The sequence below is a fragment of the Nothobranchius furzeri genome, chromosome 7 (assembly GCF_043380555.1).
Source record: "Nothobranchius furzeri strain GRZ-AD chromosome 7, NfurGRZ-RIMD1, whole genome shotgun sequence".
NCBI lineage: Eukaryota > Metazoa > Chordata > Actinopteri > Cyprinodontiformes > Nothobranchiidae > Nothobranchius > Nothobranchius furzeri.
In genome coordinates, this window is record NC_091747.1 from 25,512,946 (window position 1) to 25,530,146 (window position 17,201).

A 17,201-nucleotide genomic window follows, 5' to 3' on the forward strand; every position below is an offset into this window, starting at 1 on the left:
AAAGAATGATTAGGTCCATCAAGCACAGACGTGTTCCAAATCTGAATTTCACATATTTGATGGTGTTTTACCCAGTAGCGCCATCTAGTGGACTTCACAAGTAGAAGCATCTTGAATGTAGCGCCGATGTCGGATCTTCTCGGGTGCAGGATCGGCTCGGGCTCCTTTGACTGCCGATGACGTCACATTACTGCTAATCTACTCGGCTTTCACACACGTTTTGGAAAGACATCAGCAGTTTTGTTAATAAATTCTTGTTTGTTAACGCCTAAATGTTTTCTTTATAATTGTAATTTGTTAATAAAACACCATATTATCTTTGTTTTGTAAAGAATGTGAAACTGCATAAAACCAACATCAGACTGACAAAAAAATAGAACAGTTCTTATATGTGAAGCCACATCTGTTTGTATTAATGTGGAATTCGTCTGTATATTTCCTTAGTTGTTATCCAAATATATGCTTTAACTCAAAATATTGCTTGGTGTCTTTCAATAAAGTTCTTATATTTTATTTTACCCCATTTCATCAACATCAAGAGCTTTTGAGGGTCACCGTTTATCATTTGCTCATATTTTACATTTCCTTTAGAAATTCAAACATATTTTGTCCAAAAACTGTTGATTTTTGGACTACAGGACTACAACCACTAAGACTACGACCGCAAATTTGTTCTGACCAATCAAAATCCTAACGTGACTTAGGAGGTAGAACAACCATAGAAAACCGTTTAATTTGACTCATATATGAATAATATAGGTTTACAGTGTAGGGTCACAGAAGTGTCTGCCTAAAATAAATGAGCAGTGTGTTGTTAGCTAGGAAGGTGTTAGATAGACTCAGTCCAGACTGCTGAAAGTGCGTAGGGAAAAGAACAGTTCCTGATTTGTTCAAACAAATCACCAACATCCATTTGAACATTCAGCAGATATTGTTCTACTTCAAATACAAAATAAATGACATTTTCAGTCACTGAGACGTTGGTCAAACGCCAGAAGAAGCAGTGACGCCCAAAATCCCAGCTGTGACAGCTGTTAAGCAGTAAGTGCTCTTCTTCTTCCTTTATAAGGCCTGAAATGAGAGATACTCTAGCACCCCCTGCAGTCACACGTTATGCTAGGTCAGGTTTTGCTGTAACACCAGCCCTCGGGGACTGGAGTCCGACACCTCTGCTCAACAATGTAAAACATTTGAAATAATGCACGCATTTTTTTGGGAATGGATTGTAAAATGATGTGTAGCATTCATTCAACACCGAGAAGAACAGAACTGGTGGATAAATGATTTATTGAAGCCATCCATGTCAACAACCAACATAAGAGCTAGGCAACAACATATAACCCTAGTTACAATAACTTTCATCATGAACCATAATGCATAGCTGATTACATGGTACCTTTCTTCCTGCTATTGCAATAATTTCCTTTTCCATAAGCATTTCTAGAAAAGGCACTTCCTAGTCAATGATAGCTAGTTCTTTTGCCCGAACAGGGCGCCACACTGACGGTCTTAGGCAGAATGTTAATATTTTTAAAAGCAGCAGCTCAGGAGGTACAGCGGGTTGTCCAGTAATCAGAAAGTTGCAGGTTTGATCCCGGCTCCGACCAGAGAATTATCCTATTGTGTCCTTGGGCGAGACACTTTACCCGCCCTGCTGCTGGTGATGGTCGGAAGGACCGGTGGTACCCGTTCTCGGCAGCCTCCCCTCTGTCAGAGCGCCCCAGGGCAGCTGTAGCCACATTATAGCTCCTCCCCACCAGGGTGTGAAAGGATGAATGACCGACTGTGTTGTGAAGCACCTTGGGGGGTTGCAGAAACCTAAGAAGGCGCTATACGAATACGGACCGTTTACCGTTTAAAAAGACGCACTAAAATACCAAAATAATGACTACACATCTACAGCAATATTGGACACTCGTTAATTATTTATCAGCAAAAACCCTGTTTGCTTAAGGGTGACTTTCTCTTAAATAATAATTACAAACCTTGTTTCCTGATCACCTAAAGCAAAAAAATATTCTTTATGCTCTCCATGGTTTTGTCTCCATTTGATGTTAATCAGGTTTACATTTCTGTACTTCAGCATCACGTTACCATTCTGCAGATTTACTAAAAAGGTAGCATAATAAAAGCATACAAACTCAGTTAACACATGAAAAATAGTTACATGATGTTGTTTTAAATTAAGCCTCTTGTTTGTGTCAGAACACAACAGCAGTGGTAATACAAGCATTTCAGCACCTTTTCTCTACATCAATATAAAACAGGTTATTTACGACTACAAAAGGTTTTTATTCAGCTGAGTGCTGTCCTCTTTATGTTTAGCTCCTTTAAGGTCCAACATTAATGTCAAGGGCCAGAGGACCTCTCATCGAGAAACCAATGAAGAATGAGACTCTTGACCCCTCGGCATATCCACTGATCTGACTTCGGTACATCGGCATCACTTCCAGCTTTAGGTGGTTGACACAAGTATTTGTCAGAATATTCCCATGGGTCACCTCACCAGTTGCTCTGCAGAGAAGACTCCTCACCTTCTCCTCTTTCCATATTTTGGCATTTCCCCACATGGATTCGAACACTTCCTGTTTGGCCTCAATGCATTCTTTGATTTCTCCAATGTGCACAAGCTGCTCGTAGCCACATTTATTCCCCAACAGGAAATGAACTGTTGGACTCTTGCCATTGCACGCTTCCTTCAACTCCTTGTGGTATGAGTTCTTCATCTGTGAGATATACCAGCCCAAATTCCTACATCCTGTGTCTTGTGACGATGGCCACAACAGCGCTACAGCGATGAAGAACAGTGACAGAGTCTCACTGATGGGAGTTTGCTCTGATAGAAGCTGGAAGAGAAACTTAAGCAGCTGTGGGTACGGCATCATTTCTCGAGATTCCAGTTTGATACGACTCAATACAACAGTCGCATAGATGAAGTTAATCTTTTCCTTTGGACTTGGATTTTGCTCAGCTTGGCATATAAAGACATAGTGTCTGACAATTTTCTCCATCATTTCAGCCGGGATTTTCTTTGAGAGACAATTCAGAATTCCTGAGTAGGTATCAGCTTTCTGCTTCTCAAGAAACAGTTTTATCTGGTCGAGCTTCATCTTGTTGCTCATCATCTTATTCTTTAACAGATGTGTAGAATCTGTTTTGCAGAAAACATTAGCATACTGTTTGAAACACCTGAAAAGCTCATTCTGAGCCACTTGCTCACGACTGTCTTTCATCCCATATCTGGAACCCAGGTTCACAAATACCTTGTCGAGGTAGTCAATGTTCACCTTCATCCTGTACTTGAGGTTGTATAGTACATCTTCAAACTGTCTTAGAATGTCATAATAGTTGCTGTTTTTATGACGTCGAGGATCATTTTTCTGCATACTTTCTAATTTCATGTCTCCTGCAAGAACCTGACTCATGATGTCGTGCCGGACACCGTCGAGGGAAAACACAGGGACTTTTGCCAGCAAGTCAGTGATGATTACTCCAACCTGAATTTCTCCAAGACATCCTGATGTATTGAAAGGGCAGTTGCCTGTTTTGGTGTTTACTCGCTGAAGTGACTCTTTCTTTGCCAGGTTTTGTGTTTGCCAGAACGCGTCAATTGCAGACTGTGCCATTTTGAGGAAAACGTTTACATTTTCAGGGCTAACAGGAACTTCCTTGCAATTTGCAATGGCATTCTTTAGCTCATGCTTAAAAACTTGTGCTGATGTGTCGGCAATATAGGAGCTGTCTTCGGAGAGTTCTTTTGCTTTCTGTGCCCAAACCTTTGCCTCAGAAAAATCCTTCTTTTTAAGGTAACAGTACCTGGCAAGCAGCTGGAAGATAACAGCATCTTTGTCAAACCTTTTTGATGCATTTGACAGCACCAGCTCTTCCTGGCCAGGTGTTTCATTTGCTATATCTAGAATAAGTGGAGAAAACTGGCATTCCTCTTCTGATGAAAAAACCCGTTTGACCAGAATGTGGTGGACATCTTGCAGGAATTTGCATTTGCCTTGGGTACTCTCATAAAGCTGGTTTGTTGTCAGTAGAAGGTCAGCAATGTCCGCTTTTGTCACACTGTGTGTTGCTTTGAGTTCCTGCAAACACTGTCGTGCAATACTTGAGTGGATCACTTTCACTGCTCTGTAAACTACCAGACCTTCAACTGAGCAGCTGGCGATAAAATTGGAAAATTTCCCAAATCCATCTTCAACTTTTATGCTTCCACAAATGGGCTTTGGTTGAAGGTCAAGAAAGTCTTCACACAAAGACACAGAGAGAGAGGAACCCTTGCAGTATACATTCAACAGAACTAAAACTGCCAGGAGTTTAGCATTCTTCTGGTTGATGTTGAAGCTTTTCAGTGTGTTCCGCACCACACCTTCAATGTACTCCGACTTGAAGTTCTTCTTCATGATCATGAACCCATAGAATGTTTCAAAGTTCTTGTGTCTTTTTTCAATCTCCACGAGCTTCTCCTCAAAGAACTTCAGTTCCTTCTCGGAGAGAGCATTCCCAAGGAATACAGTATCTGTCGTTGATGCGTTCAGCTCAGAGGACCCTGATCTCATGCAGTTCAGAAGAATGACATTTGCACATTTGGACTGAATTTTTTTCTCAACACACTTCTTTTCAATTTGCTGCTGTAATTCATATACTTTTTCCATGTCCTCAAATTCATCAATCATCAGCAAAACAGGGATCTTTGGTCTTTCCTCTTCGTGGGAAAGTGTTAAAAGCTGAACCACTTGATCAGCTACTTCAGCAAAGTCAGAACTACTATTTCTGAGGACCGCACAGCGAAAACGGTATCGACGATCCCATAATACATGCATGGCCAAAGTAGTCCCGCCACATCCAGGTACATGCAGGAGATTGAGCAACACACAGGCTTTTGTCAGGGAGCACAAGTCTTCTATGACCGTGGTCACAATGTAGTCAAACTTGTCTCGTTTGATGAACGGTGTGGATCCAGGCTGCTCTGAGAAAAAGAAATTCCACCAAGACACTTTCTCTCCTCTGTAAAAATTCTCCTCCATGGACTTCATGTCCTCGCTTCCTCCATCACACTCATTCACACACAGGATCTCTAAGGTGTTCAGGCTACGCTCAACCTTCTTCTCAAGAGGCACTTTGCTTTCACCGCCACAAGCTAGGAAACGAATGGCTCTGCGGTTTTCTGACCAAAGACTACAAATGGTGCCATTGACTTCTGCAAAACTAAGCTCATAGATGCATCTACAAGATATGTTAATTCCACACCGAGCCTCAAGAAGATCCTTCCATGAAGTAAATGCATTTTCATTGTCAGATATACAGAGGATCTGATCAGTACCTCTTAGTTCCTGATAGAAAGTGATGAAAGTCTCAACAAGAGGGTCCATCTTCTCCCTCACTGTGGACAAAAGTAAGAATATGACAAGGAACCTTTTGTTTGGAAGCACATCTCTTCGACACAAGAAAGAGATCACATCTCGAGTGGAGGCTCCCTTTTCCATGAACCACTGATCAGTGTCTGAGGGTGTCTCATTCTCAATGCCTCCATTACAGAACACCCAGCTGGTGTTTTGAGTCAATTTCAACTTGTTACCAGTGTCCTCCACTCTGTCTGTGATTTTATATGCTGCTGGCAAATGGGAGCTCACTGTGCTATGCTGCTTGAAGAAATGCTGTAATCCACATTCCGCTGATTCAGGATCAAAGTCCAAAACGGCTGTTGGGTAAAGTTCTATCAGAAATCCTACATTCTGAAAATGGCTTGGATGAGATTTGTTTGTCACGACAACATATCGCTCAAAGTTTGACTTATCCAAGGATTTAGAGCCGCCAGTTATCATCTGGCTTAACCAAGAGCCTTGATTAGAACTTTTAATTCCATTCAGGTGCTTCTCTTCTGCCTTTTTGCGAAGCTTACTTATTTGAGCGATTTGTTGAAGAAAATGATCGTACTCTTTAGGTGTGGCTTGAGCGAGAAGATTCTTGCTGCTGCCACCGTCTCGAACATAAAAACTCTTCTCCTTTCCTTTTTTTGTGTTGTAAGTGTGGAAGTACATTTCTTTACACACATCAAACTCAGGAACAATGTCCACTTCAATCACACATTTGTCAGAAGATGTCGTGTTTTTGTTGAGAACGTCAACAAATCGAGGAGGTCGAATACATTTTTTAGCATAATCTTGGTTAAAGTGAAAGTGAGCAGTAATGGCTGAGTTTAGCTTGGTTGTATAGTCCTCTTTGTCTTTTACTGACACTCCCAACACCTGACCATGAACAAAGTCTGGCTTGTCTCCAATTCCAAAATGTATGGTGCCATTGGTGCGGCTGTTCATGCAGGCAGCTGAAAAACGGATTACTTCAAATGTGAACTTGTTTAATTTGTGTTCATCAGGTGTGTTGATGAAACCTTTATATTCATGGCAGGGTTCAATGAAGTTTGAGGCACCTGATTCTGGGACATCGAGAATGCTGTCCTCTATATATCTGAAAGTGTCCTGATATCTGCTGAATGGATAAGGCTTGCATGGTTTCCCAGGTTGGTTTGGAGAACTCATTGGCTCTTCTCTCTTTAATGTCATTACCTCATCTCTGGCATGAATGATAATTTTAGCTGGTCCAAAGTTCACACCCATTTCACTTAAGTCTGATTTGGTTAAAAGTTTAAGACTAGGACCGTTAATGTCTTCCTGAAACAGTTTATCAGCAACAGACCCATCTACTCCACCCAAGGTGAGAACCCAGAATCTCACGTCATGTTTACTCCAGTCTTTTAAGTCACATGGCAAGTCCTCCCCCTGGTGAAAACAGAGAAAAATTAAATGATTAATCAGTTTGAGTGGCACAGTAACTAACTGTAGAGAAAATTAACGCTGCAAGGGCAAACCTACAAAACAAGCTAGTTTGTAAACAAAACTACACAAAACTTAGTCCTCCCTTAGCTATCGTCCTTAGGTCGTGTCCGCCGGATACCGGAACCGCCATTCCCAGAGGAAACGAGAGAGAAAAAACACCAGTTGTTGTTTTTTAGTTCCAAACATCTTTTGTTGTTCGTGACTTCAAATGGTGTTTTTCTTTTTGGGACTTTGGTTGAAGTGGTAGCAGCCAGTTGTTTCTCCTTCTCTGATATTATTGAGCGGAGAACATCTCACACCTGCGGACTGTAATTTCCAACTCACCCTGACTTCAAAGAATCTCACATGAGAGGAAAAAAGTCTGAAAACTGGGCAAAAATTACACAGTGTCTGCCAGCTTAAGAGGATGAAATCAATATTCAGAATGATCATTACTGGTGTTGCAAGTTCCCACATGCCAAAGACAGTGGCAAGAAACGGAGTCAACGGGTGGGCCACAGAGATAAGATTGGACCCACACTGAAACACACTGAACTTGCTTATGCGAGTAAAATCAGCCAGAAGACAGGGGCCCAACTGCACAACAAGCATCCAAGCTGGGACAAAAGAAGATCAACTGAAGATAAAGCATCTCAGAAGTGGACAAACCCTTCATGAAGAATCCAAGGGATCAGAACTTGCAAGTAAAATTGGGCAGAAGGTCAAGAAGTGTTTGACCCAACCTTCAGCAAGAGAGGTGGGGTCAAAGGAGGCAGACTGAAAAGAGCTTATCAGGAGACGACAGGCCTTCATGAAGAATCCTGGACTTCGGGAGAAGACACCAAATGTCTTGTGTTGAGCTAAATAGCCTTCATGAAGAATCCTGGACTTCGGGAGAAGACACCAAATGTCTTGTGTTGAGCTAAAAAGTATGAAACTGACAAATGACCCCATTGTCTTGCTGTCATGTGATAATGATATATGGGTAACTGGAACACTTTTACTTTGTCTAGGATGTCCCAAGAAGAGTATAAAAAGAGCAGCTAGAAACAGAGCTGACAGAGTTGGGGCAGTCGACAGTGAGAGACAGAGCAGATTTGGGATAGAAGAGGTCATCCTCTGTCCTCAGGATGGAGGACGACAGGTCAGTCGTTGGGGAGAGAAGAAGAGAGTCGTACTTCAAGTTAGAGAGTGACGGGTTAGTGTTGACGCAAGTCAACCATTTATTCTCAGGAAGATTTTAGCATTAGCATCCTCCACAGGGGATAGATTAGTTTTATATTTACTCATTTTTTGTATTTTGCAATTTTTGAGAGAGTTAGAGGGTGTTAACCTGAAGCTGAAGAAGACTTAGAGTTGGTGCAAGTCAACTGATTATTCTTAGTTAATTATTAGGATTAGCATTTCTCCTTGGGGGAAGTAATCAGTCTTATATCTACCTACTTTTTGTATTTTTTAATCTTGTAATAAACTTTTTGAAAAAATAATCTACATTCCTGATTCTTAAAGGTCCTTTTTAAAGGTTTGAGTGGGGGCCCCGATCCGAAACAATAAGGAGAGGTAAGCATATTTAATTACAGGTTCCTGAATTTTCAGGATTTGCTTTACAGTTTGTGACAGATTCAGAAAAAGAAACCTTAGGTGAAGAAGCTAGTCTTCTCCTCCCGTGAGTAACGAGACATCCTAAGGATTTATAAGCCAAAACATTAGTAGGTTAAAATAGGCTCTGTTTGCAAGTGTGAAAAAGTCTCCGCCAGCGTGGGAAGGTTGGATTAATTAGATTAATTGATAAATCTATGTTAGTCTGATCAACTAACAAGAATCATTTTCTAGTTACCACAGCCCACAAAAGCTGACAGAGGTGCAAATTAATTCTAATATGACACAAAGAATTGTCAGAAGGATGGCCTGCTTCTGAACTTTGCCCTAGTTTTTAGAACCACTAAATAACGGGAGAAACTAAAAAGAAAGTGTGCTATCACAAAAGAAAAAGTACGGCATATCATTTCACCTTAAAATAGGAAACTGATTCTAATTAGGGAGTCCAAACCAGGGTCTAATACAATAAAACTCACCGACGCCCCACGGACCCTGAGAACGTTGGTTACGTATTGTAACCCCAGATTCTATGAGTCTAGTCGCAGCCCTTAAGCTAGCTGCTATTGGAAGGATGATCTCCGCATCAGCCAATCATGAAGAGCTTAAATGTACGCCCACCAATAGTGGGCCCCCTCATGGTATATAACCGCAGTGACCCCACTGCTCACCTCCAATGGCTCTTATTCCCATCATAACCAGTGGGGCCAGTGGCTTAAGGGCTGCGACTAGACTCATAGAATCTGGGGTTACAATACGTAACCAACGTTCTATTTCGTCTAGTCTTAGCCCTTAAGCTAGCTGCTATTGGAATAAAGCGCAGCTGGATGGGTTTACGCCCCACTGGTTAACACAACCAATGGACACACCCAATCAAATCTCCTCTAGTGGGGGACGTTCAGCCTCAGACCAGGCCTAAAGACTGAGGCAGGCACATAAGAGAGGGGCCCCCACTAAAAAAACATCATCCACAAGAGGATAAAATCCATCTCAGCAAGGCCAATGAGGTGCCATAAGAATTCATTCAGCCTGCTGGGGTCCAAGCACTGAACGAGTGATGGATCCAGAAGACACATCTCGTAAATAATAACGAGTAAAGGAACAGGGTGAAGCCCATGAAGCAGCCTGACAAATGTCTTCCATTGACACACCACTGAGGAGCGCCATCGAAGAGGAAATCCCTCTGGCTGAGTGAGCCCTGAGTGCCTCAGGGGGATCCCGCCCTGATGATGTGTAAGCGAGGGAAATGGCGTCACACAGCCAGCGTGAAAGGCGCTGGGCCGACAGCGCCTGACCAAGGGAAGACTCCCTGTAGTGCACAAACAGGTTTTGTGAGCGACGAATCTCCGAAGTGCGTGACACATACCGTACAAGCGCGCGCACCGGGCAGAGAAGGTGAGAAGCCGCCTACTCCTCAGAATTATGGGGAGGAGGAAAAAGTCCAGCCAATGAAATTGACCTGGATTTGAAGGAAGCATTAATGCTTTTGGGCACAAAGGCTGGGTTGGGGCATAAAACAGCAGACCCGCCATCCTCCCGGATCCTGAGGCATGCGGGAGCCACTGAGAGGGCGGTTAGGTCACTCACTCTCTTAACTGATGCTAGCGCTAGCAGCAATGCAGTTTTAAGCGACAGGAACTTGAGTGAGACCTGGTCCAAGGGTTCAAATGGAGCTTCAGATAAGCCGTGCAGAACCACCGTTAGATCCCATTGGGGAAAAAGCGGGCGGGACACAGGTCTGTTCCTTCTGACACCTTTTAGAAAACGTTTTGTGAGGGGATGATTGAAAACAGATCTATTTCCAAAACCCTGATGACATGATGAGATAGCTGCAGCATATGTCTTAACAGTGCTGAATGCGAGGACCCTGTCCATCAGTATCTGCAAAAACGATAGGACATCCGCCAGCTGGCAGGAGAGCGCTTGAACATTCCGTTCTGCGCACCAGTTCTGGAAAGCTGCCCATTTAGCAGCGTAAGAGGCAATGGTAGAGGGCGCCCGCGCACTCTGAATCGTGGCCACCACATCATGCGGCAGCCCAGAAGCCTCTAAGCGTGACCGCTCAGCGGCCAGACCCACAGCCGTTGGCCTATTTCCGGAGGATGTTTGATTATCCCATCCGCCTGGAGAAGGGCGTCCGCTCTCCACGGGAGCCTCCACGGGGAGCCGGACACTAGCGCTTGCAGGTCCGGAAACCATGACGCGGACACGCGCCTGGGAGCCACCAGAATCACCGAGAGCTGTTCCGACCGAATTCGGTCCAGGAAACGGGGAATCAGAGGGACTGGTGGAAACGCGTAAAGGAGCGTTCGAGGCCAGGGCTGGTGTGAGAAGGCGTCCGCCCCGAGCGGGGGTCCGTCCCGGGGACTCAGGGAAAACCACAGGCGACACTGAGCGTTTTCGCGAGCCGCGAACAGATCCACAGACGGTTCCCCGAACCTGATCCAGATCTGTGATATCAGTGCAGGATGTAGACGCCAGTCGGAGTCGCGGGGTCCCCCTCTCGACAGGATGTCTGCCGCTACATTCAGTACCCCCGGAATGTAGATGGCTCTGATGGACAGCAGGTGGACATGTGTCCAACACAGTAAATCTGTGGCGACACGCAACAGTGGGAGGGATCGAACTCCCCCTTGGCGATTTATGTAGGCTGCCGCTACCCGGTTGTCTGTGTGAACTTCGACATGACGGCCCTCGAGAAGGGCAGCGAAGTGTCTGATCACATTCCTCACTGTCATAAGCTCCAACACATTTATGTGCTCGTGCGTGTGGGAGGGCCAGCGATCTGCCACCGTATGGGACAAGCACGTGCCCCCCCCACCCCGACAGTGACGCATCCGTAAACACAGATACGTGTGACGCAGGACGTCAGATGGGAACCCCGCGTGAGAGGATGCAGGGGTTCCCCCAGTGAGCGAGGTCCCCGCCCACTGAAGGGGGAATCCTCAACATACGTCTCTTCTGACGTATTGGGTGTACCCGGAGGCGGACGAACCAGCGTTGCAAGCGCCTCGTGCGCAGCAAACCTAGCGGCACTACTGAATGGGCTGCGGACATCATGCCCAGGAGTTTCATGACTAACCGGGCTCTCACGATCTTGCGGGGTTGAACACGGGAGATCACCGTGGAGAGATCTGCCGCTCTTGCAGGCGACAAACGTGCTCTCATTAGGGAGGCGTCCAACTCCACCCCGAGATACACAATCGACTGGGATGGAAGGATGGAGCTCTTTTCCCAGTTTATAGAAAACCCTAGGGTCGACAGATGCTCTGTCAACCTCCTGGTTTGCTGTGACGCCTCGTCCTCGGACCGAGCGCACAGGAGAAGATCGTCCAGGTAAAATAAGACCCTTATTCCCTCCGTGCGCAGTGGCTGCAGCGCGGTCTCCAGACATTTGGAGAAAGTGCGCGGGGCTAGCGAGTAGCCGAAAGGGAGGCGATTGAACTGATATTGAACTCCCTTGAACGAAAAACGCAGAAACTTCCGGTGGTTTGGAACTACTGGTATGTGGAAGTATGCGTCTTTCAGGTCGATTGACGTGAACCAATCCCCGGGGCGCACATATTCCAGGACTTGTCTCATCGTTAACATGCGGAAATGCATTACTGCTATGGAGCAGTTGAACAGGGACAGGTCGAGAATCGGCCTCATTCCTCCCGACTTCTTCGGTACTACGAAGTAGCGGGAGTAGAAACCCGAGAGTTCTTGTCCGCGAGGGACTCGGGAAATAGCGTCTTTGGACAGAAGATCCCGCAGCTCCAGCTCTAGCGCCTGAGACTGTACTTGCGATGTGAACGTCGTCTCCACGATCCCGTTGAAGGGAGGTGGAGTGGCCTGAAAATGAAGTGTGTGACCGCAATGAATGGTGTCCGAAATCCATTTGCTCATGATGCAAAGGCGGCGCCACTCGTGCGCGCGTTCCGACAGTGGACGCGTGTGCGCGGTCACGTGAACAACGTCTGAGGGTTGTGCATGCGCCCTTACCGCCATCGCCCGTACCAGAGAACTGGGGGCGACCCATGGAGGGCTGCGCTCGAAAGGGCAAGTGAGAAACAGCTGGAACAGGCTGGTCCACACCGCGGAGCGTGGAGTTCGAGAGTGAAGGACGAGTGGGAGCCGGGCCTGTGCACGGGGGCGACAGAGTGCTAGCGGATGGAGCCGCGCACTGTGCCGCCGCGCGTGGTCGAGACAGCGACATGACATCCCGTCCCACCCAACGGCGTGGGGAGAGCGGGACGAGTTGGGCCTGGCCGGATGCTGGGGCCAGAGCGCAAATGGAGCGCACCCTTACGGCTGGCCGTGTATTATGACTACCTGCAGGAACATGTGTGCGTGCAGCAGTGCTTGGTGTGGGGAACATGTGTGAGAACTCGGCAGAGGATTCTGCGGAGGACTGTAGGATTGTGCTCTTTGAGTGACGTTTTTTGGGTTTTATTTCAAAACCAACAACATCAGAACAATCATGTACACACACATTCCCCCCAAAGAGTCACTTCCGTGGCTGCTTTCGGCGAGGCTCCTGCACCTGGGACTGCCAAGACGGCGTCTGCTGGCCCCGCCGGAACCGTTGTCCGCCATCTCGCTGGTCCCGCTGATGTGGAGCCGAAGCGGGAGGCCGGCTCCGTGGAGCGGGCGGTGCAGCTGGACGTCTGAAGCTTCCGCGCCGTTCGTCCCATCCTCTGGCTGAACGGCCGGAGTGCGAGGCTGACCGAGGGTGAACCAGGTCTCGCACCGTAGCCGATAGTTCGGCCGTCTTCTGAGCCCTCTCAATGACGCCCCTAAGATGGGGACCAAACAGAACATTGGTGGTGATGGGGCCATCCAGCATCTCCCTTTGCAGATGTTCCAGAATGGAGGGCAGGGCCTTCAGCCAGATCGCTCGCTGGATGAGGGTCTGCCAGGCAGCGATGCGAGCAGAACCGGTGAGCACAGCAGCACACAGATTGAGGATGGCATCAGCAGTCTTAGTTATGACGGCTTTCGACTCCTCGGGAGCTTCCAGCTCCTCCATCATCTTGGAGACGCCGAAGGCAAGAAGGGCGATGTTATTCCCTGCAGCGCCGGTCTGAAAGGCACACTGATGTGCGCGGTCGGTGAGCCGCTTCAGCAGCTGGTCATGTTTTGAAGCGGGAACAGCTCGCGGGCCAGCGAGGTGGTTCTTGGCGCCGAACAGCGAGGCCAAATCCGGCTCTAGTGGAGGAACGGACGGCCAGCCTTGGTCGGAAAACCCCTCGACCTTGGTGATGGGCGCATATGTGGAGACTGGCGCCTTGAGCTTGGCAGGCTCGGAGAAGGCGGCAGACCAGCAGCTCATAGCAGCGGGGAAGCGCGGCCAGACAGGGTCTGGACAGCGTGTCTGAGTTGCCCCGAAAATTCCCGCCAAATCATCCGCTTCAGGCAGGGCCGGTTCTGGCACAGCTAGCCCCTTGCGGGCTGCTGACGCAGAAATGATGGCGGGCAGCTCCTGGAGCAGTGCTCTTACTGCTGGCAGGGAGGAGCGAGAAGCCATTGGGGCAGAAGGACCCGCTGAGCGAAGCTCGTCGACCTCCGTTATGTCTAGGAGGGACGCCGCCTCATCGTAGTTTTCGCTGTCAGTGACGTCATCCAGCCGGTTGAAGCCAGCCGGCTCCTGACCGGCGTCGAAGAAAACCAAAGCCTTGTCCAGCGGGTAGGAGTCAGCCACCGGAAATTCTTCGTCGGCGGCGGGAGTGAAGTACTCGACCCGGCGAATCTTCTCCGCCACGGGCAGAGCGGCACAGAACGGGCACGAGGCCTGCGGGGTCAAGGCCAGGCCAGCGTGGTGAGCCCCGAGACAGACCTCACACTTAGCGTGCAGGTCGCCGCTGGAAATGGAGCCCGTCTGGCAGGTCGGGCAGGGTCTGGTGTCGCTGGACATGGCTGGTAAGTCGTCTTCGGATAATTTGCTCTTTTGAGATAATATTTGCTCTTTAATAAAGCTCTCAAGCTTGGCATGAAGAGAAAAAGGAGGTGAGCAGTGGGGTCACTGCGGTTATATACCATGAGGGGGCCCACTATTGGTGGGCGTACATTTAAGCTCTTCATGATTGGCTGATGCGGAGATCATCCTTCCAATAGCAGCTAGCTTAAGGGCTAAGACTAGACGAAATAGAACACAGCGCAGTCTTAGGTTCTAACGGAACCAGGTTCTAACGGAACTGATAAATAGGACACGCTCGCGACACTGGCAAAAACAAGCTTCCAGTGAAATCGAATGGAATAAAAACAGTAGAACTCAGAGCGTTTTGATAATGAAGCTAGGAGCATTTCTACTCACACGTGTGGAGGAAACTCAAAGGGCTGGCACTAAACAGTTGTAGCCATAAGAAAACCACTAATCACCAATGGGGTGGTGAATTTTTTAGGCAAGGCACGGTATTTTATCAGGGCAATCACAGCCATGGCAACGTTTTATGAAGTCGAGACATCTCTGTCTGCTCGTGAAAGATGTGCTGTTTCTACAGGAGCAAATGTGAAAGTGGACTAAAATGTCAATATTCTAAAACTTTGTCTTTATAAAAAAAAACAGTACAAGTTGTCCAGCAGCTGCTCTGTTAGTCTCATGATTTCTGAGTTGTTAAAAGTTTAAACAGGGTTAAACAGTCTGATGCCATGCAGCACCAAGCTTTAAGGAGAATTATTTGGTATGTTTTAGACCAATTTGTCACCATGGTAACTCAATGCCAATAATATTAATTAATAAAATTATAATAATGACAGGCAACTTACTTTTATGTCTCCTTGGTCTGCCATACTATCTTTAGTTCTCCACTTCAATGTAGATCACTAGTTGTACAAAAACCATTTAAAGTGAGCTTGAACAATACAGACAAAGCATTTCAGCCAGAAACAAAAAAGCATTCTTTTTGGTTTTACCTGATATTTTTCAGAGCATCCATGAAAGCTGGTGCTCGTTTCAAGCTCCACCCCTTTAGTATTCACCTCAGTTTTATAGCACCTGCAATAGAATGATGTAGAAAAAGCAGAGAGCACCCTTCAGCAACATTTGTCTGCTACATCTATGAAAACAATGAACTTTATGTAGCTTTACAGGAGCCTGCAGCATCTTCTGGTGGTTCCTGTAACAGTCATGAGTACTTCCTCTAGTTCAGGAAGTGATTCGCGGCTTCATGAAGGAACTTCTGCCTTGTTGGCCCTAACAATATTGTATAAGTAATGTTCTTGTTTTAGAGCAGTGAAGAAGAAAGTACATTTGACACAAATGAGCTCTGAAGCAGAAATTCTGTGGATCAAGTCTGACGGGTGCTTGAGTTTACAGTTGACATATAATGGTGTCTAACTACATGCACGGCTGTCTGTCCTGGAGAAATGTTGCAGCCACTCCCAATCACCCACAGCTGGATTTGGTAGTAGCACAGTAATAGCAGCAGCTAGGGGCTCACAAAGCAGGAAGCTGTGCAGATTGGTCTTTTTACTAAATAACTGCTCTTCTACCATCACTAAACAAATATACCTCTTATTTGGGCCAATGGGTGAATTAGTTGCTGTCTTTCTTTCTTTTTCAAACAGAAGCCCATGGAGATAAAACAGGAAGTTCTAATCTGTAAACACGTTGCAGGTTAAAAATCCGATGTTTGTGAGCAAAGATGTAATCTGAACTTTAGGCCTGTTTATTCTGCAGCTTTTTGTGATACTTTATTGTATCTAGCAGAAGACTGTTTTATTCCTTCACATCCAGACAAGCCAGAAGTACTCACGTGCTTACAGCGGTCTGCATATGTGGACAGGTGGAGGAGGTGCTGGGTCTTCCGACGCTGAAGAAGTAAATCAGAGCTCCTTCTTTTCTGCAGGAACAACAGCAGATGAGCAGCTGCGGCAGGGCAACTGAGAAACTCCGAGAAAACGAAACCTAAAGAAAAGACACGCCTTTCGTTTGCGTCACAAATAGTGATGGGTTTTATTGTTCTTTCACGGAAGCCGTTCATTAGTCGGTCTTTTACCTCAAAGAGCCGTTCAAAATCCTTTGAACAAAGTGAAGCGGGGGGGGGGGGGGGGGGGGGGGGGGGTTAGCATATGGTTCCTCCTAAGTCTGCGGTGGGTGGGATTTGAGCGGGTGAGTTTGACCATCGACAAATATACTGGACAATTCATTTCCATAGACTCCAATAACACATTTTTGAAGAAAAATGGGAGGTGGCCACCACCGCCATTTTGACCGTGTCACAGGTTCCGTCAAGCCCAGACAATTCCACAAAAGGGAAGAGAGGTGGAGCTGAGGGTGGGGCTGTAAGGCTGGGATCAACTGATGACACCCGGTCGAATTAGCTACAAGCTAACTCGAAGCTAACGCGGAGGTGGGAGCTAAGCTAACGGAGGTAGCAACCTAGCTACAACCGGAGTTAACTGTGCACAACACCAGAGCTTCTGAGTCAGAGATACGCCGGGCTGACCGCTGGGTAAAACCGGGTGGAACACAGAGGTCTCCCGAAAGCTGCTGAAAGCCGGCAGCTGACAGAAGCCGCAATCAGACAGAGATGCGCCGAGCAGCGGGGAGGGGAGAACCACAAGCCGGCAGCAGACAGAAGCCACGATCAGACAGAGATGCGCCGAGCTGCGGGGAGGGGAGAAGATCTCCACAAGCCGATAGTGGGAACCCAGCTCCACCAACATGTTATATTTCAACACATTTTCTAAAGTGCAGCATTATGTTAAATGCACTGGGTTTACCCTATTACATTTAAATTTCATGGTTAAACAGTACATGTTAAAATCTAAGCTCAGCTCGGCAGTGACCTGAAATACATA

The 17,201-nt window shown here is 46.8% G+C and overlaps 1 protein-coding gene across 2 annotated transcripts; it reads right to left on the minus strand.

The window, feature by feature from the left end:
- Positions 1-1,270: 1,270 nt before the first annotated feature.
- On the minus strand, positions 1,271-16,441 carry LOC107382742 (sterile alpha motif domain-containing protein 9). 2 transcript variants are annotated; one of them, XM_070552941.1, is made up of 5 exons: positions 16,397-16,441; positions 16,162-16,305; positions 15,312-15,393; positions 15,165-15,221; positions 1,271-6,785 (listed from the first exon to the last, which is right to left on the minus strand). In XM_070552941.1, exons 4-5 carry the CDS (start codon positions 15,186-15,188, stop codon positions 2,331-2,333), a joined length of 4,479 nt encoding a protein of 1,492 aa, XP_070409042.1. In that variant the 5' UTR covers positions 15,189-15,221; positions 15,312-15,393; positions 16,162-16,305; positions 16,397-16,441; the 3' UTR covers positions 1,271-2,330. The 2 variants fall into 2 exon arrangements, with proteins under 2 accessions (XP_070409042.1, XP_070409041.1); XM_070552940.1 differs by having other exon boundaries at positions 16,154-16,305.
- Positions 16,442-17,201: the final 760 nt, after the last annotated feature.